Genomic DNA, 27,079 nt, shown 5'->3' with positions numbered 1-27,079 from the left:
CTTCAACCTTTTTTTCCTAGACTTTTGCCTCCATATTCTCTTTTCATGGTCCAATAGCTGTTTTAGTTTTTCAGTACACTCCTTTTCGAAAACTTAAAGTTTGAGATAGCTTCTCTCGATAAAAGTTTTGAGGTAGTTTCTCTCAAACAAATTTCAGATAATTTCTCTCTCTGAAATATGATATCGTTTCTCTATCTAAAATTTTAAGGTACTTTCTCTATCTAAAATTTAAAATTTGAGATAGTTTATTTTGAAAACTTTTGCCACGGTTTCTCTCTCTAAGAAATTTTATGTACTTTTCTCACTCTAAAATTTGATATCGTTGCTCTCTCTAAAGCTTAAATTTTGAGATAGTTTATCTCTTTAAAATTTTCAAGTAGTTTTTTTCTCTAAAATTTTAATATACTTTCTCTCTCTAAAACTTAAAATATGAGATAGTTTCTCTATCTCAAAATTTTGAAATAGTTTCTCTCTACAGTTTTAAGATACTTTTTCCCTCTAAAACTTAAAATTTGAGATAGTTTCCCTATGTAAATATATTCAAGTAATTTTTTTATTTAAAATTTGATATAATTTCTCTCTAGAATTTTAATATACTCTCTCTCTAAAACTTAAAATTTGAGATAATTTATCTCTCTAAAAGTTTATTTCTCTTTAAAAACATTTAATTAGTTCCTCTCTCTAAAATTTAATGTAGTTCCTCTATCTAAAATTGAACATAGCTTCTCTCTCTAAAAAGTTTGATGTATTCTCTCTTTCTAAAAATTTCATGTACTTTCTCTTTCTAAAATTTTATATAGTTTCCCTATCTAAAATTCTAATATGTTTTCTCTCTAAAATTTGATATAGTTTCCTTTTTTAAATTTTAATATATTTTCTCTCTCTAAAATTTGATACAGTTTGCCTTTCTAAAATTTTATATGTTTTAATGCTTCAACAGTAGATGGAAAAGGTGATCAGCGCCGCAAAGGTTTCATTTTTATTTACAAAAGAAAGGTCCTCAATTGTTAGGGTTGGAGAAGCCTACAGACCTCAAAAAATTTATTCAATCTAACTTAGCGCAGGGCAATAACGGCCCAATAAAAAAGGGGTTGTCTTAATTAAATGTTGATTCCACCTATTTTGGTGGAATTGAAATTGCCAAAATTTGTACTTAAAATGAGCATTCAGGATTCCCACAAAAATCTCAATTCTATCATAATTGTCAATTCGAACCAAACACGAATCCCCTAAGGAAAGTGACTTTGAAAAATATGAATCGAAAGAACCAAATGGACCCTAAGAGAAAAGAGTGAGGTCCTACTTAATCTGATCTAAACAAATGATTCCCAATCAGGATTGCGGAGTTAACAATGTCATTTATTGCTAGGAGAAGAAAAACTATATTGAGTTTAAAAGGTCTCACTTAAATAATGCTTCTGTATCAGTGCTATTAAAGATGTTTATCACAATTGGCAATACATTCACTTACAAAACGTACAAAACGGGCAGATGCACCAAGAGATCATTTGAATACTTGGAAATACATTGTCTAATAAATATATTACTGATGTAATATATCACTGGCATAGTACATTGCTCCAAATGGATTGTTACTATTTGGGTAGCATCGAAATATAACCTGAAAAATACATTGCTATTGTTTGCCTATGTTTGAATGAGCTGGAAAAATCCATTTCAGCCAATGCATAATTAACGGAGCTGCAAAAATTGTGAGATCAAAAAAGAAGGTGATGCTCTACTAGGCCGATTTTCCCAAAACAATCCAAAAATGGTGATGAGTTATCAAAAAACCCAATAATGGTGAAGACTTCTACTGGTGTTGGAGCATTGCTTTTAGTGATAGATATATTCCCCTCTTTGTGCAAGGGGAGAGTTATCTCCTACATATTTCATGTTTTAATTTTATTAAAGGGCATTACAGTCTTCTTTCGGAACATCCAAGTTTGAGCACATATGAAATTGTGAGAGAGGCTGTTGAAATGTAATCAATCATATGACCATCGTCCTGTGGGACTGTGTAAAACAAAGAGGTATTTTAGGGGAAGGAATGGCGGGAAGAAAAAATAATGCCATGGATTAATAAAGCCATGTATAACAAAGATACCAAAGGTAAACAGCTGGGACAAAGAAGAATCAAAGCCTACTACTGAACGCTCTCATGTCATCCTACTCCGAACGAAAGAACCCAGAAACTGTTCTAAAAAAGCCCAAAAATCATGATGATTCTCTGTTGGGCTTATCTTCCAAGAAAAAAGAAGAGAGAAAGGGGTTGAGCAGAAGCACATGCGAACCATTAGTTAACGCTAAAGAAGAGAGAGAAGGATTTAGAGAAAGAGGAGTTAGGGCTTACCAGAAAAGAATAAATAGTGATGAAACTGTGCTAGGTTTTGAGACGAGCTTGAGAGAGAAGTGGATGTGAAAACTAGAGAGGGCGAACGGTTTTTATTAGAGTGGAGAAAAGGCTATAAAGAGAGAGAGGAGTTAAGGCTTACCAGGGAAGAGAGACGATGATAATGCTCTGCTATGTTTTGAGTCGAGCTTGAGAGACAGAAGTGGACGTGTGAGAGAGGGAGAATGGCGGGAGATGTGTATTTAGGTTACCCGTAAAAATTACCAACTCAAATGGGTTAAACTGTTACATATTTCTCATTTCCAAGGTGAAGTCCATTTAGAGGTTATCAGCACCGTCAATCCATCGTTGGAAGGCCACCAGTGATTCGCGAGGTGTGAATTCTGCTGCAGTGTGCCCAGCCCCCTGTTAAATAGTCACAGCATGACTTACATCTGAATGTACAATAACAAACAAAACATTTATCGAAACTTTGATGGAAGAAAACATTGGCATTTAGATGGATCTCTCATACCTTGAATGTAGCAAAAAGCAGGTTGTGCTCATATTGAACTGTGTATCTGCAATTCAAAAACATTGATTACCCCCTTTGCTTCTAGTTATGCATACTATCCATCAATGTTTCAAGGAAATATACTAAAACACACCCTTGAGCTAATTTTTGTATCATTAGCTCACAAGCCAAAAGGTAGATCTATTTGGCAATGAATTATGTCAATGTTCCATAGTCAACCTGATAAAAAAGCTCCCAGAAAAATGAGGGAAAAAAGAAAATGTGTTCTTCTAGGAAAGAGAAAATGCAGTAAATACTGTCCATCCATTTCAGGAAAGACAAAATACAATTAGATGGAAACCTTAATCGATTTTTGTGACCATAATTTTGTAGATTTTCTTGTAATCACCAGATGAACAATTTGACAATTAATAAGATTTGATTTAAGTTCATGAAGGCGTAGATCTAGAATGAATAACAATCAAAGTAAAGCGGACCTTCAAATAGTGTCGAGAAATGTAGTTTCAATACTGGAAATCTTTGTGATAGCCTTAAAATATAGATTCATCTCTAATTATACAATTTCAAGCTTAAAAAATGGAAAAAGTTCATATAAGGATGCAACCTTATAATGTAGAACTACGGATGCACCTCAAAAATCCATCGGAAAAGGTAGTTTTAATGTTGAAAAAACCGTTGCTTGATCATCTTGACATCCAGATGTATGACCATGAAAAATAAAAAGATTTCAAGTATCAGAAATAGTGCATTTTACATCATATTATGTACATCGTCCATATTTAAGATTTTCATATGTTTATAGATCTACTTGATTTTAACCATTTTTTAAATTTAAAATTTATAATTAGATATAAAAATAGATTTTGAGATAATCCTAAGAACATTTTACATCAAAATTATATACCATGATAAAATTTGAAGGTGCACCTTACCTCTACTTTCAAAACTTGAAAATTGAAGATCCCAAAATGCATTACAAGATGCACTATTTTCAAAACTTGAAATGTATCTTTTTCTCATGTCCCTGCATCTTGATGCTAAGATAATCAATTTGAAAATATTTGGGCACCAAAACAACCTCTTCTAGTGAAATACTTGAGTCGCGCTCTAATTTGATTGTTTAGAGCCTCGGCTCTATATAAACTTTTTCCATATATAAAAGAGGAAGATGTACGTTGCTTCTATCTTTAACCAATATTATGGACGATAAAAAGTTAAAAAATGATAGTGGGTTTCAAAAACTATGTAGTTTGTACAATATGAGCACAAGTATCCCTATTTAACATGTTACCTTTGTTTAAAAAAAATAAATTAAAAAAAAAAAACATACCCTGCTATCTGGGGTCCTACGAACCATGGTCGCCAGCTCTCCAACTCTGTATAATTCAACCTTCTTATCCATTCCAAGGTTCCAATATATGGAGCAGTCATGTCATGGTCCCCACTAGAACAACAAATGTGAAATGGTTTTTTATTACAATTCCAATCAAGTATTTCCACAACAAAAAGAAAAGGAGATAACATGAAAGTTAATGTGCTTTTGCTGGAGGGTCTAGGACACTAATGAATTAGAGCACCTTTTGAAAGAATAAATTTTTGCTTAAGAACAATGATTTCATGCAACAGTTGTGTCACACTTCAAGAAAACCATGTTTTTGGTATTTATATGACTCCAAATTTTGCACACACATTCCCTTCATCCTCATAATCAATCTTATGGGCAAAAAAATTCAATTTGCACCCTAGATATGGTAAAAATTACTACCCTCCAACAATGAATCTAGACCGTCCATTGGGTGAATTTCAAGATCAAGGCCTTGACAAATTCAAAATCACTTTTTTCTTTTTAAGAATTGTTAATCTAATGATTATAACACTATATCAAAATTTTAGGAATAAAAAACTCCTTTTGAGGCCTATATCTAACCTTCTTACTAAAATGAATGCCTTATATTAATTGAGCTATAAGAACAGTTTTTAGGGCGTTTTTTTCAAAATTTTCTTTTTTGTGATTATTCTTTAGAATGAAAAGAACAGACATCTAAAAAATTGCGTCAAACAAATATCTTTAACATGGTTTTTTAATGTGATTGCATTATATTATGATACAACCGTTGCATGAAATCATTACTCTTCGCTTAGAGCAAATATGCATTTAGGGAGATCTAAAGATTAAATCGATGATCACTTCAAGACTTGTCATCCTTATCTTTATGGGTTTGTTGTAGCTTACACATTTGGGCTTCAAGTCATGGTTGTACTGAAGAATTAATGATGAATTTTATTTCCTAAGTGTGTTAGGTTTATGTTACTCCATTTTGAGTCCTAGAAACCCAAGAGTAGTGAACATTTCAATCTTCCCCGAAAATCAACCTTTTAGAACGATGTGTACTTGAAATATTAGAAAGTTGAGAGTCATTATAGTTTTATTAAGTTGTCTCTTTGCCTGTTTTACAAGTTAATCTCCTCACTTTGTTTAAACTTTTGGAAAGATGCTTTACATTTTTTGTGGCAGTCTAGTTCTTCTAACATTACAAAAGAACTTTTTACCTATCACAAAAGAAGCTACACGATTAGGGAATTTAGAAATTGAAGATAGCTTGGGTTTTGCTCTGTAAGAAAGAAATATGGATCAAACCTCAACGAATACCTTAGTAATGGCTTATTCAATTAAGTTTACTAGTCCTTAGGCCTTTATGTATGATTCTACAACTCATGCCTAGGTACCGGAGAGTCTCAAGCAAATGCGATCCATATGTCGGCTTTCTACATTATTACAACTGCCATCCATCTAACCAAACCCCATATCATTTAGATTGTAGTTTAAACACTAATTTGCAAATTCAACCACTCATAATACTCTTATCTAGGTAGATGTGGAAAAATCTGGGAATGTCAACCTTCATATAAACCCTTCATATAAACCCTTCAACTCAAACCCTAAACTTTACCTTAACTTCTCTAAATCTTGTCCTCAGAGACATAGCCTAGGTCTAATCCCTTTATGCCTCTTATTATCCACTTCTATTCCTTATAGAGGATCTTGATAAATCCACTGCCTAGTATCCTAAATCTTAACCTAATTAGAACTTCAAAACTTTTTTCTGAGTTATCTTAACATGTTGCACCCATGTAAAAGCCAAACCCTATTAGTCATTATGTACTCTTGCTACATAGTAAGTTGTTTGTTGAAACTTACCTTGAATTCAACCATGTCAACTGAATGAGCCATGCACTAGGGCACTCACTTCTTGGAAAACCAAATTGATGAGTGTTTATTGTAACTAATGGATTGAAAGAATACCATGTAAGAAATTCTTGAGGTATTGGTCAAAAGAAGAGTTCATATATGTAGTTTGACTAAATAGCGATGGGAACAGAGGAAAGCAACAAGAATGAAGGTAAGAAGCACTCCAATAATTCATCTTTTATGGAAGGTAATATTTCAAGTGTCCAACCTTAAAGAGTTGATGCCATTCCTTAGACGGATACCACTAACATTCATAAGGTGGAAAATAAAAAGGTTTGTAAAGGATGACTAAAGCCTCAGAGCACAAAACCATTTGTCATGCTCAAGAGTATCTGTTAAAAATCCATTTATTACTATAGTTTTTTAAAGTAGGAGTTTGGATTGCCAGTTATTAATTTAGCAAGTGATCTCATTTATTAACGACGTAGTTGACACTGAATTTGTAGTAGAAGCAATTTCCAAGATCATGAAAATAAGTAAACCTTTACCCCATAAAGAAATTGAGGATGTAATTTCCTTAGTGAAGAAAACCTTAAATCACAAGATGAGGATAATACAATAGAAAAATTAAGTGAATTAGATATTATTGCTTCAACTCCTTTATCAAAATAGTAGATCCTTTCTCAAGACATTTTCAAAATAGTAGGCATATTTATAAATGAGGTACTCTGTAAAGTGGCAAGTGCAACAAAGAATAGCACTTGAGGAGAACTGCTTCATGCCAGAAGCCATTTAAGATTATTCCAAAATTCATAAACAAAAAATTCAAGAGTGATGTAAATCACTTTTTGTAAACATAAGTTTCGCTTGAAAGTATGTTCAATTGATACAAAACTTTATATATCTTGTGTAATTCACATGTTTAAAGCTTCAAATCCGCATATTCATGTTGAAAGCCTTCTGGAAACGTCATTGACAAATTTTATTTTCGAGTGCAAAAAACCACATATCAAGGAACTTAAAATTTCAGGAAGTTGATTATTTCTTTGAATGACCAGTTAATCTAGTTTCCAATGTTTGTGTAGGAGTTAAGAAAGGTTATTTTCATGTTTTGTAAGAGTCTACTTCTTTAAACTATAAAGTAATTAGTTTCCAATGTTTGTGTAGGAGTTAAGAAAGGTTCTTTTCATGTTTTGTAAGAGTCTACTTCCTTAAACTATAAAGTAATTGATTACCTAATTTTGAAGAATCTGGAAAATTAAGAAGTTTTACAAAGTAGAGATATCTTACGTTCAAATCTTAGTTTAAAAATTAGCATGTTCAAACAATTTGAGTAATAAAATTTACGTTTACAATTGTGATGGGAATAAGAAATTTCTCAACTGTTTTTGCAAAAGTAGTGATTGTACAACTTTTGCCTCATATAAGAGAAGGTCCTCCAAAGATTAGGGCCCCTCTTCATCTTTCGATGGGAGATTCCCCAAAGTTGTAACATGTGCATTGTAGGTTCTCCCTTCTCCTGTAATCTTGAGCCCCCTTTCGTTCTCCTCTTGTGATGCACATTCCAATATATGATGTTCCAAGACCAAGTTCGTTTTCAACTCAAGCCATAGCATAAATCTTACTTTAATCCATCTGAACATTTACTTTACCTCATCCTAACCCTTTCTATACATCCAACCTCTATAGCCTTTAAGCTTAAGATTAAACCATATATTTATCCTAATTAAATCATGGAACCTATTCCACCGTCCTCTTATTTTGGTGGACCAGCTAAAATCTTGCATCTTCAACCTCCGTTAAATTTTTTAACTCCAACCTTAAACTTTAATTTAACCTTATCAAAACCTTCCCCATAGACTTGGCCTAAATTTCATGTTGAAAAGGCCTGGGATAAAGTAGATTGGGATGTTTTACAAGAAATTAGGTGGCCTAGGGGGGCTAGACAAAAAATGAAGGAGTTGGATTAGAGGTTGTGTTGTGAGTAATCGTTTTTCAGTGCTCATCAATGGTAGTCCCTAAGATTCGTTTAGAGCTACAACGAGATCTTGTGTGCCCCTTTTTTATTTGCGTTAGTAGGGGAAGCTATGAGTCCTATGTTAAGGAAGGTAGAAGAAGAGGGTTTCATTACATATCTTAAAGTTTCAACTGCTGTTCCAAGCATTTCTTACCTTCAATATGCCGATGCTACATAGGATTTTTTATGGTGTAGACGTAAATCATATTTTTTTTATTTTTTTAAAGAAGTTTCTTGAGATACTATGAAGTTGGTTTGAGACTCAAAGCAAATTTTGAGAAAACTAACCTGGTTGGCATTGCTTTTGAAGTGTTTGGTAGCCTAGCTACTCTTTTTGGCTATAAAATGGAACAATTTCCCATAAATTACTTTGGTTTTCGTATGTGCATGCCTAATGGAGTGGTCCACTAGTTGGGGAGGCTAATGAAAGCATTTCTTTAGGGTAGTAGCCAAAATAAGAGAAGTGAGTTGGAAGAAGGTTTATACTCCTTAAGGATGGGGGTTTGGGAATTGGGAAATTAAAAGTTATGAATAAACATATATTTACTAAGTGGTGGTGAGGAGTACTCTAGAAAAAGATCATTTATGGAGACAGATACTGGTGGCTAAGTATGGCTTGGATAGTATTCATGGTTGGTTGGGATGGTAAGAAGTGGTAGGGCATGTTCATCTATATGAAAAAGAATTCTTCATTATAAGCCCATTTTAGAGCGGAATGTGAGGTTTGCCATTGGAAATGGAGTAATTTTTTTATTTTGGCATCATACATGGCAAGGTAGAATACTTCTGTGAATTTTACCTCGCCATCAGAATGTGTGGTTCCAACTTTTTCTAGTTGCAAGTGCCCTAGACTCTGAAATCTTGTGGTTCCAAGTTTTATACTTCTGTGAGAAGTTGAATGCCTCCTTTACACATGTTTACCATGAGTTAAATGGGGAGGCAGATGATCTTGCTAAGCAAGGTACACATCTAAAATAGTGATCAGGTGGTTCGTGAGTTACCATGAGTTTATACTTCATATTTTGTTTGGTGTAATTTGCTGCTTGTTGATAAAATTAAAAAACATTTTTCAAAGACAATAGGGGGGAGGGGGACTTAAAGGATAGATAAGGTGGGCCTCCAAAGAATAAACAATGGTTAAATTTCAATGCCTTGGAAGATACAAATTGTTGAACAACACCCATTTATCACCTTTTGCTTTGGAACCCCTCCCATCAACCATTTAGGCAAACACTTCCTAGTATGGCTCTAACTGATCATTTACTAAAAGAACACAAATGATATATGTAAAATTAAATGAGAAAATAGGCAGACAAATGAATAACCTGTAAATAAAGGCTCGATAACCTTTCAATGTGAGATTTAAGTGATGTTGGATCAAGCTTATCTTTTCATATCGATATTTCAGCTCATCGGTGCACCTTTTCCACCTTCCAGCTACTTCTACCTGTCAACACCATCCAAAGTTGTTAACTGAGCCAAAGGAACATCTTGCAAATACTCTTATGGGAATCTATGCTATGAGGCTTTTTACTGTTTGCAGAAGGTCGTCATCTTTTCTAACACTTAGCCATATAATTCAAAAGTTTGACACGAGTTACGAAGCTCAAAAGAATGTGAAACACATCATCATCACAAAAACATCATCATCGTAACAAAAACAAAAATTCATAGTATATATTTTATCATAAAAAACTTTGGAAAAAATTTATGTGAGTCAGTAGATGCAAGAGCCCACTGACCCACAAACGTCAATCTTTAAGAAGGACATTGCGTAAAGTGCACTTGCCATAAGTAGCATATGGAAGGTAACAAAAAAAACAAATATTGAAGAAAGAACATTTCAAATTTTATTTAATTTTTTAATATTCATAAACATCTTGGCCTGGAAATCTGAATAAAAAATCCATCCCTAAAAATTTGAAGAAAAAATCCATCGTTAAGATGGAATTTAGAGAGGGAATGCATGCGTACATATGAATCGGCTTACTCATAGAACCATAAAAAGAAATGTTCTCAAAATTATTCGAACTTAAAAGAAATAGTGGATAGGAAATCTAGTCTCGTACAAATTGGCATGACATATCTTGAGAAGACAATCAATAATCATTAGGATTTGTTTTTCAGATATGATTCACCAAAAACAATTGAACAAGGCATGTTAAAAGCCATCCAAATCAATTAATTTTTAATGTCTAGTCCATCTGTCGTGGATAGCATGATATGGAGCATAAAGTTTAAAAAAAATATTACGAAATAATTTGTTTTTCATCTTTCTTCTTCTTCATAATATGGTGGTAGGAATCAAACTGGAGATGTAGATTTAGCATTGTTAATACAATTACTAACCATTAAGCTCAATTTTTTTTTTTCCAAAAGTCCATGGAAAAAAAATAATAGAGTTGAATTCCTTTAATATTGAATGTTGGTTTTAATAGTCCCTCTTGGATGATTTTGGCATGGAGAAATCCTCAAACTTTCTAGGAATATAGTTGACATAAGTAGTTCCACAAAGCAAAAAATATTTATAAAGAGTCAACTTTATCGTATACAAAGCAAAAACTCTCAAGCCAAATTTAGAGTTTCACCTTGCTTTGATCGTTGAAGGTTGATACCTCATGTAAAGTGCACCTTCTACGACATTATTTTCTAGGCCTGCAAATAGTGAATTTAAAATTTTCTTTAATTGTTTGAAATTGTTTTCTAGGTTGAATAAATACTCTCCAAGATTGGGGTTCTAAAAAAGCTCCTCGACTAGGCTTCTGGGCTAGGTTTTACTAAGAGAACAAATAGAAAATCTACTCCTACTAGTCTAAGTAGGGTGAAGACTATAACTTTATCTTACCCCGTTCCAAGCCTGGGTGAAGGAGGTTTGTGTTAAGTAGGCAGCCAACGTAAAACTTTGCCAAAACATTATATTTATCTTGTTCCAACTGCAAGGCCAAGCGGTCGTTGCATGTATCTTGGACGGTTCAAAGATTAGCACATAGACAATCTCACTAAGAATGAATAAAGTTCAAAGTTGGAAGCACAACCCTATGAAAGAAACTTGCCTAATCCTCATTATACCACATATCATGAATCTTACATTATTGGATTTTAGTAGAAACCATTAGCATGGACCGAAATTCGTATGGATTTTTTTTTTTTCCTTTTTTCTTCATCTTCGAAAACTTCTACTAACAAGTAATTCTTTGGGTCCAATATTCTATGGGTGGTGTCAGCAAGACTGAAAACTACAACATGGTAACTAGGTATGAGGGTGCTAACCACCACGACCCACCCCCTTTCCTAATATCACAAGCTGTTGTTATCCAAGTGACTCTCATAATTGTCTTCCAGCTAAAACAAAGGTCCAAATGCTCTTTATCCATGGTTCGGATGCTCCACATTTGATAATCAAGTGTTGCACTAGGAGCTTTTTGGAAGCTCCAAATCAGTCCTTAATGGCGAGAACGATTTTGGAGTGGAGAAGATTAATTTTGAAAGCCTTTTGAGGTTCCTTACCCAATCAACTGACTCTTGTGGCCCAAACACCTACCATGGGATTCAATTTTCTTTTCTTTTTTTTGAAATTTTGCATAAAACTACTAAATCACTAAAAAATGAAATTCAAAAGACAGAACAAAATCAATTTTGAGTTTCAAAACTAGAGGTGGCTTTTCAAACCATATATAACATGTGTTCTTAGATTTTCTTTTTCTAGAAATTGATCCCAGAATGACCAAGATCCACAAATTTGGGGGTTCTAAAAACATCCCCCGAAGCATACTTTTGCTCAAAGGACTACGTGTACTATTTTGAAAATTTGGTGAGTTTGAATTGAGTCACCTCAATCAGAACTAGCACCCAGCAATTCCAGATGACCAAGACCTGGGTTGCCGAAGTCTTTATTGAGTTTATTGTAGTCTGGTACAATCTAAGAATGGGCTTAAGACTGGTTGGTCAGGTGGTAGGGCACCACAACATGATATTTTAAGTTCCATACTTACCATGGGTAGATATTTTGAGTTCCATTTCTACCATGGGTAAAGAACCTAATCCCTAGTTGACTTAACTGATCCAAAGCTCGTTCCTGGTTTTAAAACATTGGTTAGTGTGAAAACAGTGCACACAAATTTTTTCCCTATGTTTGTGTAGAAGAAAGCTACAAATAGCTCTATACTCGTGCAAGAAAACAAATTATTTCCCACCTATTCGATCTCCATCAGATGGTTTGTAGTGCATGATGCTAGATGAAGTTTATGTTTTGATCTAGTATGGCTGAGGGCATGCGTATTCTCAGCCTCAAGCACATGCAAAAAATACAAAAAATAAATCTACATAAATAAAATCAGAAAATACACCTCCAAAATTGCAGGAGTATTTTGACCATTTTATGTTTTGAATAAATATTTTTAAAAAAAATTTCATATTCACTTTAAAATGATCTCAAATGTCCCAAATTTAAAATAAATAAAATACCCCTCAAAAAATGCTTTATAAATTTTATGCCAATATGACTTGTAAAAAAATTAAAATAAAATTCATTAACTAACAAACAATCTCAAATATCAGGAAGAGATCGCACGGTCGTGATGTAGACCATTTTTATCATACAAATAAAATCTGGAGCACAAACACACACGTAGACAAACAGAGACATGGAGGGATAATGTTGCATTATACAATATGGGAAAGGTTTCTATACTTCCCCTACAGCATAGAAGATCTATGCTTCCCCTACCATCCAGCCGTCCAATTTTGATCAAGAGATCCACTCACCGTTTGATCTTAGATTTGACATCTTAAAGCATTTTATTTTTAGTTTTTTTATATAAATTGTACGAATATGAAATTTAGTACGTGTCATCTTCTCCTTGGGGTGCACCTATAAAAAATATTAAAAATAATTTTTCGATAAAATATAATGACCAAAATACCACTTGAAACTTTAAAAGGTATTTTGGTCATTTTATTTTACTGGAAATATTTGTTTTTATATTTTTGGCTAATAGAGGATTGGACGTCCAAAATTTGGTGTCAAAATAGTTTATAGAAAAAAAATTAAAAATAAATTAGTGTAGAGACATGACATTGTGATTGGGGCAAGTATATTTGGTGAAAAAATAGTTCAAAATGGACAGTTGGATAAGGGGAAGTATATAAGTTTTATGCTGTAGGGGAAGCATAGAAAGCTTGCCCATATAACATTGTGCAAGTTTTCCTACGCCAATTTTGGTGTTAGATGTCACATTTTAGGGAAATTTTCTAGCCTAAACATCCTCTTGACTCTAGCTAATGTCCCCATGGTAAAAATTTTGGGAGAAAGAGAAAAAAATAAAACCTAAAAGTTTAGAAGAGAGTGAAAATGATGCATTGCTATTCGTCTGAGTTGGTGCATGGTAGTTGAACTGTTATACTTGCTCAAAATCTTTACTTATTTTGAAAATTGATCTAGTATTTTTTAGGAACATAATAACAAAAGGGAAAAAGTTTATGTAGAGCCAAGGCTCTAAACAATAAAATTAAAGTGACCTTAAAAATTTTATTAGAAGAGCTTATTTTGATGCCCAAATATCCTCAAATTGATCATCTCGACATCAATTGATCATCCTCAAATTGATCATCTCAAATCAATGCAATATATTATTTTTTGTTTTTCATTAATGCTTGTTTCAGCTTTATTAAGTTTATTAGCATATGGATTTGACTTATAGGAAGCATTATATGTATTTGTTTTAAATAAATACTAGGATTTTATGGTTTGTGTGTTCCTTTATTTCCTTTAACAATTCAATTTCAATAAACCATAGAGTATAGAAAACATTTACACTTTTGACAGATGTTAGTTTTGTTCCTAGTGTTTTTCTTAAAAAAATATAGTTTACTATATTATTATGATATTTCATTTTTATAGTTTTTACTTTTTAAGTATTTTTCCTATTTTTTTAATTTTTAAATTATGTAACCAATTCGACCGTTTAACTAGTCTGGTGGGACCTGTGCCCTCATCAATTTGGTCACTGCCTCGTTCCTGACAACATTGATTCAAACAACTAATTTTTGGGTCCATATAGAAACCATTTCATGGAGACCGCTATTCCACCAATCTTGGTGGAATATTGATTTCCTTATTTTGCTTCCAAAACGTGGAAATACATATCTATGGAGAGACCACCCTAGGAGTCCAAACATGCCTTAATAGGTCTTTTCAGTCCGAGCACAACAAAGTGGAAATTGCTGAGCACAACAAAAATTATATAGGAATTAACAAAGGAAAAGAAAAACGAAACACATTTACTCCCAAAAAACTGCAATTATTTCATGGACCAAGCTCAAAGTTCAAAAAAATTGTCTCGAACTTTATGACACATCCAAGCTATCAAATTTCACATCAAATGACTGTAAGGAATTGTGACTACCGTGTATCAAAAGTAAATTATCTCATAGTAAACAATCCATATTACTAAAATCTTCTTTGCTCATTACATAGTAATTCCACTTATGCATCCCTCGTTATTGTAAGTTCCAGATATTATTCCTCTGAAATCCTCTTTTTCGTTTTAGATTTTTAGGTCATAGATTTATTCTACCTAGAGGTCCATGCGACATATTTCCATCCTCTTGGGAATTCCCCAATCTAAGTACATGTATTTCACTTACGTAAAAATAGGAGCTGGTTGCCAACATGGTCTCCATGGTCGGTGCTCAACCTTTAAGGCCTGTTTGATAACTGGATGCAAGTTCATGAATTGTAAATTGGAAGTTCTTAAAGAACTGTAAATTAGATGTTAATAAAAAAGTTCTTGGTTTCTGTGTATGATAACCTCCCTAGAAAGTTAAAAAGTTCCTGGTTTCTATGTTTGATAACCTCGAAAGGAGTTAAGAAGTTCCAAGTTTCTGTATTTGATAACTTCCTGGGAAGTTACAGAAGTTCTGGGTATCTGTATTGGATTAGCTTTAAAGAGGCAAGATGTAAAATATTAAAATTGAAAGCTAAAAATTACCCTAGGAAGCTAGATAGAATTATTTGGTGTTTGCAGTTGATTGGAATGTTCTTAGTTCAATCTCTATATGAGACTGTTAGCAGAGACAAAGATATTGAGGAACAACCTCATCTTGCTATATTCTAAAACTACAAGGGGCCCCTCCATGTCAAGACCTTCCGTTGAGACTTCCCATTGTGGATCAGTTGTGCAGAAAGGGAATGATACTCACCAACATTTGTCTTTTCTGCAAAGAAGATGGAGAGACCATTGATTATATCTTTATTCATTGTTCTTATGTGGCTGCTCTTTGGGAGTGGATCTGTCGAATGTCCAATTGGCAGGGACTCAGGCCAGGAGAGGTCCCTCAACTGATGCAGCAACTTTGGACTCCATCTTTCTCGTCCCTAGAGGTCAATCTGTGGTCAATTACTGTTGCTGCTTCTTTTTGGCATCTATGGAAGGAGTGAAACCTTCGAATGTTGGAGGGTATGGTTAAGATGTTCCCACTTTGTGTGCAGCTATTCAGTGATTGATTGTCGCATGGGCGTTCGCTACTCTTCCTCTTATTGAGGTACCTAAAGAACTCATTCTCTCATTTCAGAGGCATCTTGTCATTCAGGTTGTTGACCATCCGGCCTAGTAGAGTTTGGGCTAAGCCGCCTGAGGGATGGGTTAAGCTTAATTTTGATGGCAGCGTTAGAGGTCAGATCTCTGGTTACAGGGGTTTGCTTAAAAATCATAGTAGAGAGATTATTTGGTCTTATCATGGCAAGCTACATCCCTGTGAAATCAATGAAGCGAGAGGTTTGGGTGCTAAAGATGGGAGTTTCTAGGCTCAATCATGCACATCACAAAATCACTATAGAAGGAGACTCCACAAATGTGATCAGATGGTGCTCGCTTATCGAACTCCTTGGAGACTTATTACAGTAATGGATGAAATTCTAATTATGCTAAGCGGCAGTGATATTTCCTTTGTCCATGTTGACCAAAGCTTCAATTTAAATGCTGATCTGCTGGCTAAGATGGCTATTTTTTTGTTCTTTCTTTTCTTCCTCTACCTTTGTTTCTTCTGTTGTATTCCTTTTTCATTACTTTAATAAAATAATTGCACTTCTTTAAAAAAAAAAAAAAGGTACATGTAAATATTTAAGAAAAATGGTTTGATAGGGCCATAGACCTTTTAAAATAAGTAAAGTCTCACCTCAAAATTCACAAAAAATTGCAATTTTGGCATCATAAAACTTTCAAGTCGATCATCTCAACCATACCATTTAGTAAAAATTAGGATCTCAAGCCCTAAATATAGTATATATTGTAACAAATTATCTAGACCGTTCATTTCGCTTTGAAAGTAAGTGTTCATGGATCTGAGATCTGTCCATTTTTTAAGTTTCAAATTTCATAATCAATGTTGAAATTGATTTTAGAGCCGTCATGAAGATTTTCGATGCCCAAAGTGCTCTTCGGATGAGGATTTGAAGTGAAGCTTTAGTTTGTTTTCATACAGCCTAACTTATAAAAACTGCATCCAATATGTAATTTGGAGCGAGACTATATTATATTGATTAGGGCTCCACCTTGTATCAATATTAAAAACATAATGTAGTTTGAAAGCTGTCACATTTTAAAGCGCTTTCATTTTAGTCACGCTTACACAATGTGTAATAGTTAAGACTCTAAAGTCTAAACTATCAAGTAATTAATTACTCCTTTTCTTATATTAATATTTTAAATGTTATTTCTTAAGGTGTTTAGATCCCCTGAATCAACTATGGTGATGTCTGGCCTTTGTATAACTTCAGTATAGGAATGCCGATGTACTTTAAGCACTTCAAGCATATGGAGAGAATGATTTGTGATATTAAAATCTTATCCTTAAATAAGTTCGTGTGTTTCGAACATGTTAGAAGATGCCAATACTGATTTACCAGCTAATGATGGTATTGAGTGTGGTTATTTGATTCTAGAGGAGTTCCCAATTTAGGTCATTGTGATACCACCTTGTTTTTTTTTCTTTTTTTGGGTAATTCGGTGGGCAAGATAGGTCCCTAACCATTTTTCATTAAAATTAGAGAGAGCAAAATTAAAAACCACTTGGTAACTAGGCATGGGAGAGCTACTAGCACAATCCAGCCCCTTCCAAAAATAATTGATATGTTCATGGTGGGAATGGAATGTGGAACTTTAAGCGCATCCATCGTAAACCACCAATGCTCCAACCCCATTCCCATCACAATATAAAAATATTAGGTCGAGGTCATCTATTTGACTCTCTCTCTCTTCTTTATATGTCAACCATGGGAATGGAGGGTGGGAGATTATGTTGAAGCATGCAGCCCCTAATCATCGATGCCTAACGCATTCTCCATCAAACTATTTTGGCAGACATTATTGTTCTTCTGTTGTATACTTATATTAACAGAACGTAAAAAGAGAGAGAAAGAAAGGCCAAATGCAAAGATAAAAAATACCTGTTGAGCATGCAAATCCCTCCTTGAAGATTCTGAGTTAAATAACACCATGGGCCGGTTCTCATAGTCCTATCAATGCAACATTAAGTTTATATATTTTTAGTTTTTTATAGAATAATTCTGAAAAGATGTATAGCTATTAACACACAAATATATACATATATATATATATATATATATATATATATATAGATGGAAAATGTTGAGATTAACCCACTAGCTCATATGAACTGTGTTCATATGAGCCTAATGGCTCAAATTGAATTTGGGCCGATTTGAAGGTCACGAACTCATTTCATGTTTGAATTTAATTTTTTTTCTACAAATCCAAATTCTTGAAATTTTAGACGTGTTCTTCAAAAATATCATAATCTAATAAAATTATCAAAAAAATAATTTACAAGAAATAAAATTATCAAGAAATAATTTTGCAAATTAATGGTCAATTTATTTTGTAAATTATTTTTAAAATATTTTTATTAGGTGAGCATTGATGAGAAAAATATACACCTAAAATTTCATCTTATTTGGACTTGTAAAAAAAAAATTAAAATTCAAACACGAAATGAAGTCGTGACCATCAGATCGGCCCAGATTCAATTTGGGTCGTTTGGCTCATATGTTCATATGAGTTAGTGGGCTAATCTCAACATGTTCTTATATATATATATATATATATATATATATATATATATATATAAGTCTTCCCAACGCATATAGGAGAAATTGAACAGTGATTTCGTCTACCCTCATCACTGTCCAGAGTTCACCTCATGATCACGATTGTCCAGTAGTATTTTTTTTTTCTTTTTTTTCTATAAATCGGAATGACTTGAAATTTGGAACGTGTGTACATCTTAGTGAGGGGCACCCAATAAAAACATAAAAAATTTTCATTATCGCCTATAGGGGTTTTGTAATATGTTCCTCTATATATATATATATATATATAGAAAAATGCTCCTGTAAGCTGGTTGGCTTACCTGTGAAAATACGTCAAACGGCCCAGATTGAATCTGGACCGATCTGACGATCACGAATGTCCGATAGTGTTTGAATTTTAAGAAGAAAATTGAAAAAAATACCCCTGAAATAATAATTTGCGATGAAAATTGAAAAAAATATCCCTAAAACTGTTCAAGGGTATTTTGGTCAACTATTTTCATGTAAAATGTATTTTTGATATTTTTTGTATATTCGCCTATTTTTTATGAAAAAATGCTTCAAATTTCAAGTCATTCTGATTTGTAGAAAAATAATAAAACACTACCGAACAATCGTGACCGTGCGATGAACTTTGGACGGTGATAAAGGTAAGTGAAATCACTGTTCATTTTCGCCTATAGGCGTTTTATAGTATCTTCCTATATATATATATATATATATATATATATATATATATATGGAAAAGGTTTATATGATTCCCCTTCAGCATAGAAGTTTTATCCTCCCCCTACCATCCAGCCGTCCAATTTTGATCAAGAGAGCCACTCATCGTTTGATATTAGAACCACTCATCGTTTGAAATTTGGTACGTGCCTTCTCCTCATTGGGGCGCATCTATAAAAAACTATTAAAAATAATTTTTCAATAAAAGATAATGATCAAAATACCCCTTAAAACTTTCAAAAGTATTTTGATCATTTTATTTTATTGAAAATATTTTTTTATATTTTTCGATAATGTGAGTTTGATAGAGGAATGAACGACAAAAATTTGGTGTTAAAATAATTTATAGAAAAATAATTAATAATAAAATAATGTAGAGACGTGACATTGTGATTGGGGCAATCTTAGACCTCCATTCAGAATAGAGGGTTGAATAAAGGGGAGAATAGAACTTCTATGTTGTAGGGGAAGCATAGAAAGCTTGGCCTATAAATATATATATATATATATATATATATAAAGTCTTTTTAACACCCATAAGCGAAAATGAACAGTGATTTCGCCTACCCTCATCACCGTCCAAAGTTCATCCCACGATCACAATTATCTAATAGTATTTCATTTTTTCCATTTGTTTTACTAATCGGAATGACCTAAAATGTGAAGCGTGTGTACATCTTAGTGAGGCGCACCTAATAAAAATATAAAAAAATAATAATAAATTGTGAAAAACAAATTAACCAAAATACCCCCGAGAATTTTCGCAGGTAATTTAGTCAATTGTTTTCATGTAAAATATTTTTTTAACATTTTTTGTAAATTCGCCTATTTTTTATGAACACACACTCTAAATTTCAAATAATAACAATTTGTAGAAAAAAAATAAAAAATGAAACACTACCGGACAATCGTAACTATGCGATGACCTTTACACGGTGAAGAGGGTATGCGAAATCACTGTTCATTTTCACCTATAGGCGTTTTGTAGTATCTTCCATATATATATATATATATATATATATATATATATATATGGAAAAAGCTTCTGTGAGCCAATGGGCTTACAAGAAAAAATGAACCAATGGGCCAGATTGAATCTGGGCCAATCTAACGATCACGGATGCCCGATAATGTTTCAATTTTAATTTTTTTTCTACAAATCCCAATCACTTGAAATTTTAGACATATGCTGATAAAAAATAGGTGAATATTCAAAAAATATTCAAAAAAAATATTTTATATGAAAAAAATGACAAAAATACACCCATAAATTTTTGGGGGTATTTTGATCATTTTTAATTTTGCAAATTATTTTTTTATGCTTTTATTAAATGCGACTTGATGAGAAGAATATTAACCTAAAATTTCAAATGATTTGGATTTGTAGAAAAAAAATTAAAATTCAAACACTCTCAACCGTTAGATCGGCCCAGATTCAATCTGAACCATTGAGCTCACCCTGGCATCTTCCTATATATATTTGACCTAAAGCATATTTCTAAACATATTAAAAATTATACAATAAACATCTCATCTCTTAGTTAAGGGATATAATAATATCTTCTACTAGGGGCACCATAAATGGGCTCTTGGCACCGCAAAAACCACTATTGAGGTGCCATGCACCTAAAACATTTTGGGACTCCTCAAGAATTAGTTGATTCTAAGTTTAATTTGTTTTGCCTCCAATTCTCCTCAAATATATTCCATTATTAGAACCAATAGTTGAAATTTCATTCAAAATTGTAAAGATTTGAGGCATTTATGGGGCGTCCAATGCATTTTTGTCATGAATCTTAGTTTTAGTTTTGTATGAGAGAGTATTTTGGAAATATTTTGGGTCCCTTGCCTAGCTCCAAAGTAATATTTGAGGTGGGCAAAACAATAAATTTGGTATCCCAGAAGAAACACGCCATGATTTCCCTTAAACCACCAAAAATGGTTCAAGGAATTGCATCCAAGATCAATAAATCTAGGAAACAAGTCTACTTGTTTTATTTTTCTTTTTTCATGTGGATGTTTGGGGATTACAAGCCACTATCCGTTTGGGAAAGATTCAATGTTTTGAAAGTGTTAGTGAGAATGGGCTGTGACCTTTATTTGGGGCTCAGGTGGTGCTACCACCATGAGCCAAGCCCCATTCTCACGAGTCTAATCCACGCTTCCATTGAAAATCACTGATCAATCTAAATATGACTCACGTAGCAGTAGATTTCCCGAACGTGCTGATATGCATTTGCATTTTCTGAAACTCCTATATCATTTGTTCCTACACACTCAACTTCGTATCCATTCTCTTCACAACCATCATACATTTGAAACCTTTCCTCCGCATAGCGAGTACTCCTGCTCATACCCATATCAACATGGCAATGTGGGAGAAGAACATGTTCAACATTTATCCCACCAGTATTCTACAGCACAATATATAGAAGGGTAAGCCCCCTAAATCATGATAAATTTGATCTCAAAATACAAATTTAGGGATACAAATTTAGGGATTATATATTACCTTCTTAAACGCTTCCATTTTCCTCAGACAATCAGGGTGGATGGAATTCCAATAATTCCCTTGACATGATATTCTTAAATCCTCATATAGTTTATCTGAAATGAGTCCCATTCGATGAGCAAATGGAACCTTAGATTCTAAAAGAATATCATAATCTGTAAGCTCATTGCCTACAGAGTAGCCCTGATATGCCATCAAACATGAACATGAATTAGATATAACCATCTATTTTGGGCAACGACATTATTATTTGTGAGCATTAACTAGAAAGGGAAATCATAATTTCTTTGAAAGAATTATGAATCCTATTGGTGACCTGACATGGAAAAAGACACTCAATAGTCTACGTTTATTCTAGCATCGCAATGAAATCAAGTGCATTGACTTCCATTCAAATGTAAATTTGAAAATTTCAATTGCATATCCATAATGTCTTTTAGGTAACTAGAGAATACCATCAACAAAGTCATATACATCTTTTGAATATGAACATCACAGTTACCTTGAAATTTAAGTTCGGCTTCACCCCTTCTTCTATACCTGCAAAAATAAATTAAATGTTAATGGGAAAATAAAAAGCATAATTCTGACTAAGGAGACATGCCATTGTACCATGTAGTCAATACACAGACTTAATTATTAGGTTCAACTATCAATAATCAAAAATAAACTTCTATAACATTAGCTTGGTGTAATTAAGAACATAATTAGAACAAACAAAAGGAATTATTGATATAAGTGCTACCTTTCACAATTTTTACTGACAAAGTTGGGACATAAGCTCCACCATATGAACATCCCGTAATGTAAAGTGGATTGGACAAGAATTCAGGATATTCATGAAACCACTGCATCATATAACTGGAAGTGAACATCCTGAATATTTTTTTATTAGGCAAAGGATAGGGTGGCTGACCTTTAAAACAAAGGCATATAGATCTGCTATAGTTTTGGAATCATCAGTTTCGTAACACTCACTGTTATCAGCATATGAGAATCCAGTACCAATAGGTGAATCCATAACAACAAGGTTAGACACCTGCAGTGCACGATTTGAAAGAGGAAATTCACTCACATTATTTCCATTCACATGCTAAAAGTCATTTGTCTTTATAACTCATGCCGAAGAGAGTGCACTAGAAACTCATCATCCTCACATTCTATGAATTGACAAATATGAAGAGTAGATGTGGAGCATCAATAAAGAGTCTCATATGAAAGATAGAAGATAATGGACATTTTGTTATGGTCCAACCTTAAAAAGCATAGGTGAAGCTGCTTGATGAATATTACCTTGGTCCAACGAAAAGGATTTAGGTTTACTTTCACCCCATTGATCATATAATCCTGATCGTCCTCGATCTTGAAAGGACCTGAAATACAATAGAGAAACAGTTTATAAAAGACATCGAGCATATATTATAAAAATAAACTGCACCTCAAAAATCCACCTAAAAGGTATTTCAATGCTAGAAAACCCTTTAATAGAGCATCTCGACCTCAAGTTGTATGGATATGAAATAGAAAAAGATTTTAATGCCTAATAAGGGTTTTAGATACCAGTACTGCACTTTTCGCAAGATTTAGAAGTGTGCCTGTTTGAGGTTGATAACCCAAGAAATAAACTTATAGTTTGTAAAATAAGATTCTAAACATGAAGCAAATAAAAAAACTCCGTTCTAATTGAGCTGACAAATAAATATAAAAGAAATCATATTTCCATAGTAATTTTCAAATTTAATATTTATGTTCAAAGCCCATTTTTATTGAATGAAGAAGAAAATAAATGCTTTTACCAATTTGTGAGAAGTCTCCATGTTTCTTATTATTAAGCAAATTAACATCAAAATGATTTGAAACTATTATTGAAGTAAGCAATGGTTTAAAGACACTGTTGCCGCACATGGATGTGTTTTAAAATTCTTATGCTCACTAATATGAATAAACATTTCACAATAATCCCATTCAATCATTAATGCCTATTCGAAAGAATTAACCTATGAGAGATTTTAGGTTTCTATCTTGTAGCTATTAGGTTTCCTAGTTTATAGAGGAGTAAATCCTAGGTTTCTTGAAATTCTTGTCTATTTTGTGGCGATATGTACCCTTGTATCTAATTAAAAGATAGGATATGGGGATTATATTTACCTCCTGTAATGAAAGATATAGAGGAGTCCATGTGACTTTATCTACAGGATTTGTTTCTCTTTAAGAATAGTTGTTTTAGGAAGCCTGTGCAAGGTGTATAGAGTCTTTAGGTGCAGAGAGAGAATATGCAAAGAGAGGTTAACTATGAGATTGAGCTTGGGTTCTCTAGGTCTCTTGGAGCTTCTATGCAAAATAGGCAAGTCATGGCTCTGTTACAGTGTTACTCAATAAGTTCATCATTAGTTTTTGTTTTGGGTGAGTTAGTGAGGAGGAGAGCGCCCCTACCCTTGATAGGAATTGAGCCTAGGATGTAGTGTTGCAAAATCGTCTTGTTCTCACCAACTAAGCTCGGGCTTTTTTCGTTAGTTATTAACCTTGGATGCATAGTGCTAGCTGTGCTACAATGCCAAGAGTCCAATTACCAAGCATGAATTCGGCCTGGGTACAGACCTTTCCTAGTATTGCATATCTTCTTCTTCTTCTTCTTTAAATCTAATTTTGTGAGTGGTAGACTGTAGATTGGGGCTTTATCAAGAATTTCCTTTGAGTTCCCATATACTTTATTTATTTTCCTAACAAGGTCTACAGAAATTTTAACTCTATCTACCATTCCACACGTCCCTAGCAATGTCGCTATTACCTTATCTTTCGATAATTCGTATCTAGAGATACTAACCAAGAATTCATGCTTGGACTTGAGTGGTTAAGGTGTTATTTATTGCATATATTCAAATCGTATTGCTTATGTGGTCACGCCCTATTATTTATATCTATTGCGACTCTTCACTAATAAATTATGATTTAAACATGGGTACATCTTTTTAATAGAAACTATTTAATAATTATATATTTGGTTACAACCTTATATAGGTAGTGACTCTATATTAATCTTTGGTGACTCTCTATATTAATCCTGACTCTTCACTAATTATTTACAAGGGAAAATTTTGGAAAGGCATATTGTGAAGGTGCACATTTTTAATGCTGCTTTTCATACTCTTTAAATTATTATAATGAATTTTTTTTATATTATAATAATTATTATTGTTAGCAATTATTAAAAATTAATAATAACGATTGAAATAAATATTATTAACCAATAATATAATCGTATTATTGTACTGTATATTATAACAATTGCACAAATAAGTGGAATCCTAATTGCAATGTATATGTTATACAACTATCATCTTTTAATTAGATGATGATGATGGATTATAATAATAACAATAAAATGATAATTAAAATATTAAAATTCCAATAAACTTAAAATATTTGTATAATACATTACTGTTACTATTATATTAGTAATTTTAATTATTGATATAAATATTAAATAATGAACTTTCTGAATTATAATAACAAAACAATAATTATACAAATTTAAGTACCTATTGAATTATAACAATGACAATTATATAAATTTAATTAGTTTATTATATGAATACTAAATGTAGTTAATTCTATATTAAATTTTGTTTGTTATCTTTAAATAGCATAAAGAATTTACTCATTTTCTAAGCATATTTCTAATACTTAATTCCATACCATAAATACGGATATAGCCATATTCTCATTAAACATATTATTTCTCATACCGTTGCTACCACTATCAATTATAGAACCTTTTAATGGGACCTGCAAAGCACCTCCCAGTTCTACTAGTTAAAACACACACAAGGATGTAAATATAACCTATTGCCCATGCTGTATACAGGAATTTTGTGTTGGGATGGAATAGTTTAGTCAGTTTAATCATGCTACTTCATGCCATTGTATGTGATATGTCATTTTGACCTTCAATTATGCACATAAGACTATAGTAATTTGTTGAAAGAGTTTTCTTACAATGAAAATCCACAATAAACAACAAAAAATGGTTCTCAATCCTTCATGATGAAGAGTGAGCTTCTTCTGAGTAAATTACGAGTAGTAAATGTAAATTAGAAATACCAACCATGAAAGTATACAATGGCATTCATTCCTGAACATCCAGGACCACCATTAGTCCAAAATACAATTGGATCTTTTGAAGGATTGCGTTCTGAAGTAGCAAAATAGTAATACATGTGCCTTCTATTCCCTTCATTACCTAAAGTGATGTACCTGTAATCTTAAGAACATTAGCATGTAATATATGTGGCAAACTTCTCTCCATAAGTACCGAAAAAAAAAAAAAAAAAATTGAAAACCATATAATCCTAAAAAGCAATATTATTTAGCTTAGGCCTTCTTTTTCATGTTTTATTTTTTTGGGATAAGTAAAAAGAGGTAAGGGATTTGGGCCCCATGAAACCGGTCTTTTCCATGTTTTGACTTCTTCGTTGGGAGGATTCTGGCCTCAATATCATGACAAAATTTATAAATTAATAACTTCATAAGCTTATGTGGGTTATCTTCTATATTTATTGAATTTTCTCAATCAGTTTGTGTAAAACTATTTTTTTTATTCTTGATGCAGATTGAAAAAAAAAACCTAATTTTTATCCCTTGTGTGTTTTCTAATTGCGAAATAAATTGCCCATTAATTTCATAAGCTCTAACTGTGTGGAACGCTCCTCTTGGCATTATATTGCGAGATATATTGGGCATTACTAGCCCTTTGCGAGATATATTGGGCATTACTAGCCCTACTTTCTGCAAACAAATGTGGGAAATGCAACAGTGATGGAGACCACGACTTCTAATGAACAAATGTGTCCTAAAACATGTCCACAAGAATCCATAACCCCTAAAACATGTCAGGGCCAAACACAAAACATTAGAATATAAGAGTTTTATAGCGAGAATTTTGATGATTACCCACCCTGCATAATGCTTAGAAGGAAGTTGACCATCAAAGCCCGGAAAGTTCAACACCTTTGCACCATCAGGCGATGTTAACACAAAGTAAAAGCACTGGAAAGCGATGATAATGGCGAGGAAGAAGAACGATGAAGATTGAGACAGAACAGACATGGCTGTACCAGTTGTAAAGAGTAAAACATGGTTACTCCAATACCCACTATTTATACAAGAAATGGCACTGAGATGCGACGATTAAAATGGTGAATTAATGTGGAGTTGATATTTCTTGGTTGAATAAGTAAGGAATTTATTATCTTCTCCATGAATAGTATCAAGTTAATTCCAATAGCCGTATACCAGAAATGGCACTGTTATGCGATTATTATAATGCTGAATTAATGTGGAGTTGATATTTCTTGGTTGAATAAGTAAGGAATTTACTTTCTTTTACAATGAATAGTATCGAGTGCCTCTTGGTTGAATAAGTAAGCATTTATTATCTTTTCCATGAAGAGTATCAATCGACTTACTTCTGGTTACTTTATTAGGGATGGTGAATTGATGTGGAGTCGATATTTTTGGTTGAATAAGTAGGGAATTTATTATCTTTTCCATGAATAGTATCAAGTTTATTCCAATACCCGTATTCCAGAAATGGCACTGAGATGCGATGATTAAAATGCTGAATTAATGTGGAGTTGATATTACTTGGTTGAATAAGTAA

General features: G+C 32.9%; 1 protein-coding gene across 4 annotated transcripts; it reads right to left on the bottom strand.

Moving 5' to 3' along the window:
* Positions 1-1,492: 1,492 nt before the first annotated feature.
* Positions 1,493-26,722, bottom strand: LOC18429986 (serine carboxypeptidase 1). 4 transcript variants are annotated; one of them, XR_016058490.1, is made up of 14 exons: positions 26,375-26,714; positions 25,526-25,674; positions 22,714-22,793; positions 22,337-22,459; positions 22,166-22,268; positions 21,923-21,960; positions 21,421-21,603; positions 21,110-21,322; positions 17,520-17,588; positions 10,663-10,729; positions 9,400-9,521; positions 4,198-4,311; positions 2,868-2,913; positions 1,493-2,758 (listed from the first exon to the last, which is right to left on the bottom strand). XR_016058490.1 is itself a non-coding variant. In XM_088870748.1 (13 exons), exons 1-13 carry the CDS (start codon positions 26,524-26,526, stop codon positions 2,672-2,674), a joined length of 1,479 nt encoding a protein of 492 aa, XP_088726874.1. In that variant the 5' UTR covers positions 26,527-26,722; the 3' UTR covers positions 1,493-2,671. The 4 variants fall into 4 exon arrangements, 3 of the variants coding, with proteins under 3 accessions (XP_088726874.1, XP_088726875.1, XP_088726876.1); XM_088870748.1 differs by lacking the exon at positions 10,663-10,729 and having other exon boundaries at positions 26,375-26,722; XM_088870749.1 differs by lacking the exons at positions 10,663-10,729; positions 21,110-21,322; positions 21,421-21,603.
* Between the last annotated feature and the right edge of the window lie 357 nt (positions 26,723-27,079).

This window comes from Amborella trichopoda, chromosome 6 (assembly GCF_054954075.1).
Source record: "Amborella trichopoda isolate Santa Cruz 75 chromosome 6, AtrichopodaSantaCruz75HAP2 v2.0, whole genome shotgun sequence".
Taxonomy (NCBI): Eukaryota; Viridiplantae; Streptophyta; class Magnoliopsida; order Amborellales; family Amborellaceae; genus Amborella; species Amborella trichopoda.
Note: the sequence above shows the minus strand (reverse complement) of the source record. Positions and strands in the feature narration are given on the sequence as shown.

Excerpts from the sequence above, each read along its gene's own strand:
- LOC18429986 (XM_088870748.1), bottom strand. The coding sequence starts at position 26,526 with ATGTCTGTTCTGTCTCAATCTTCATCGTTCTTCTTCCTCGCCATTATC. Across the intron at positions 2,914-4,197 it reads GTAGGACCCCAGATAGCAGG|ATACACAGTTCAATATGAGC; the intron begins GTATGTTTTTTT and ends TTTGAATTGCAG. Across the intron at positions 2,759-2,867 it reads TGCTTTTTGCTACATTCAAG|GGGGCTGGGCACACTGCAGC; the intron begins GTATGAGAGATC and ends ACTATTTAACAG.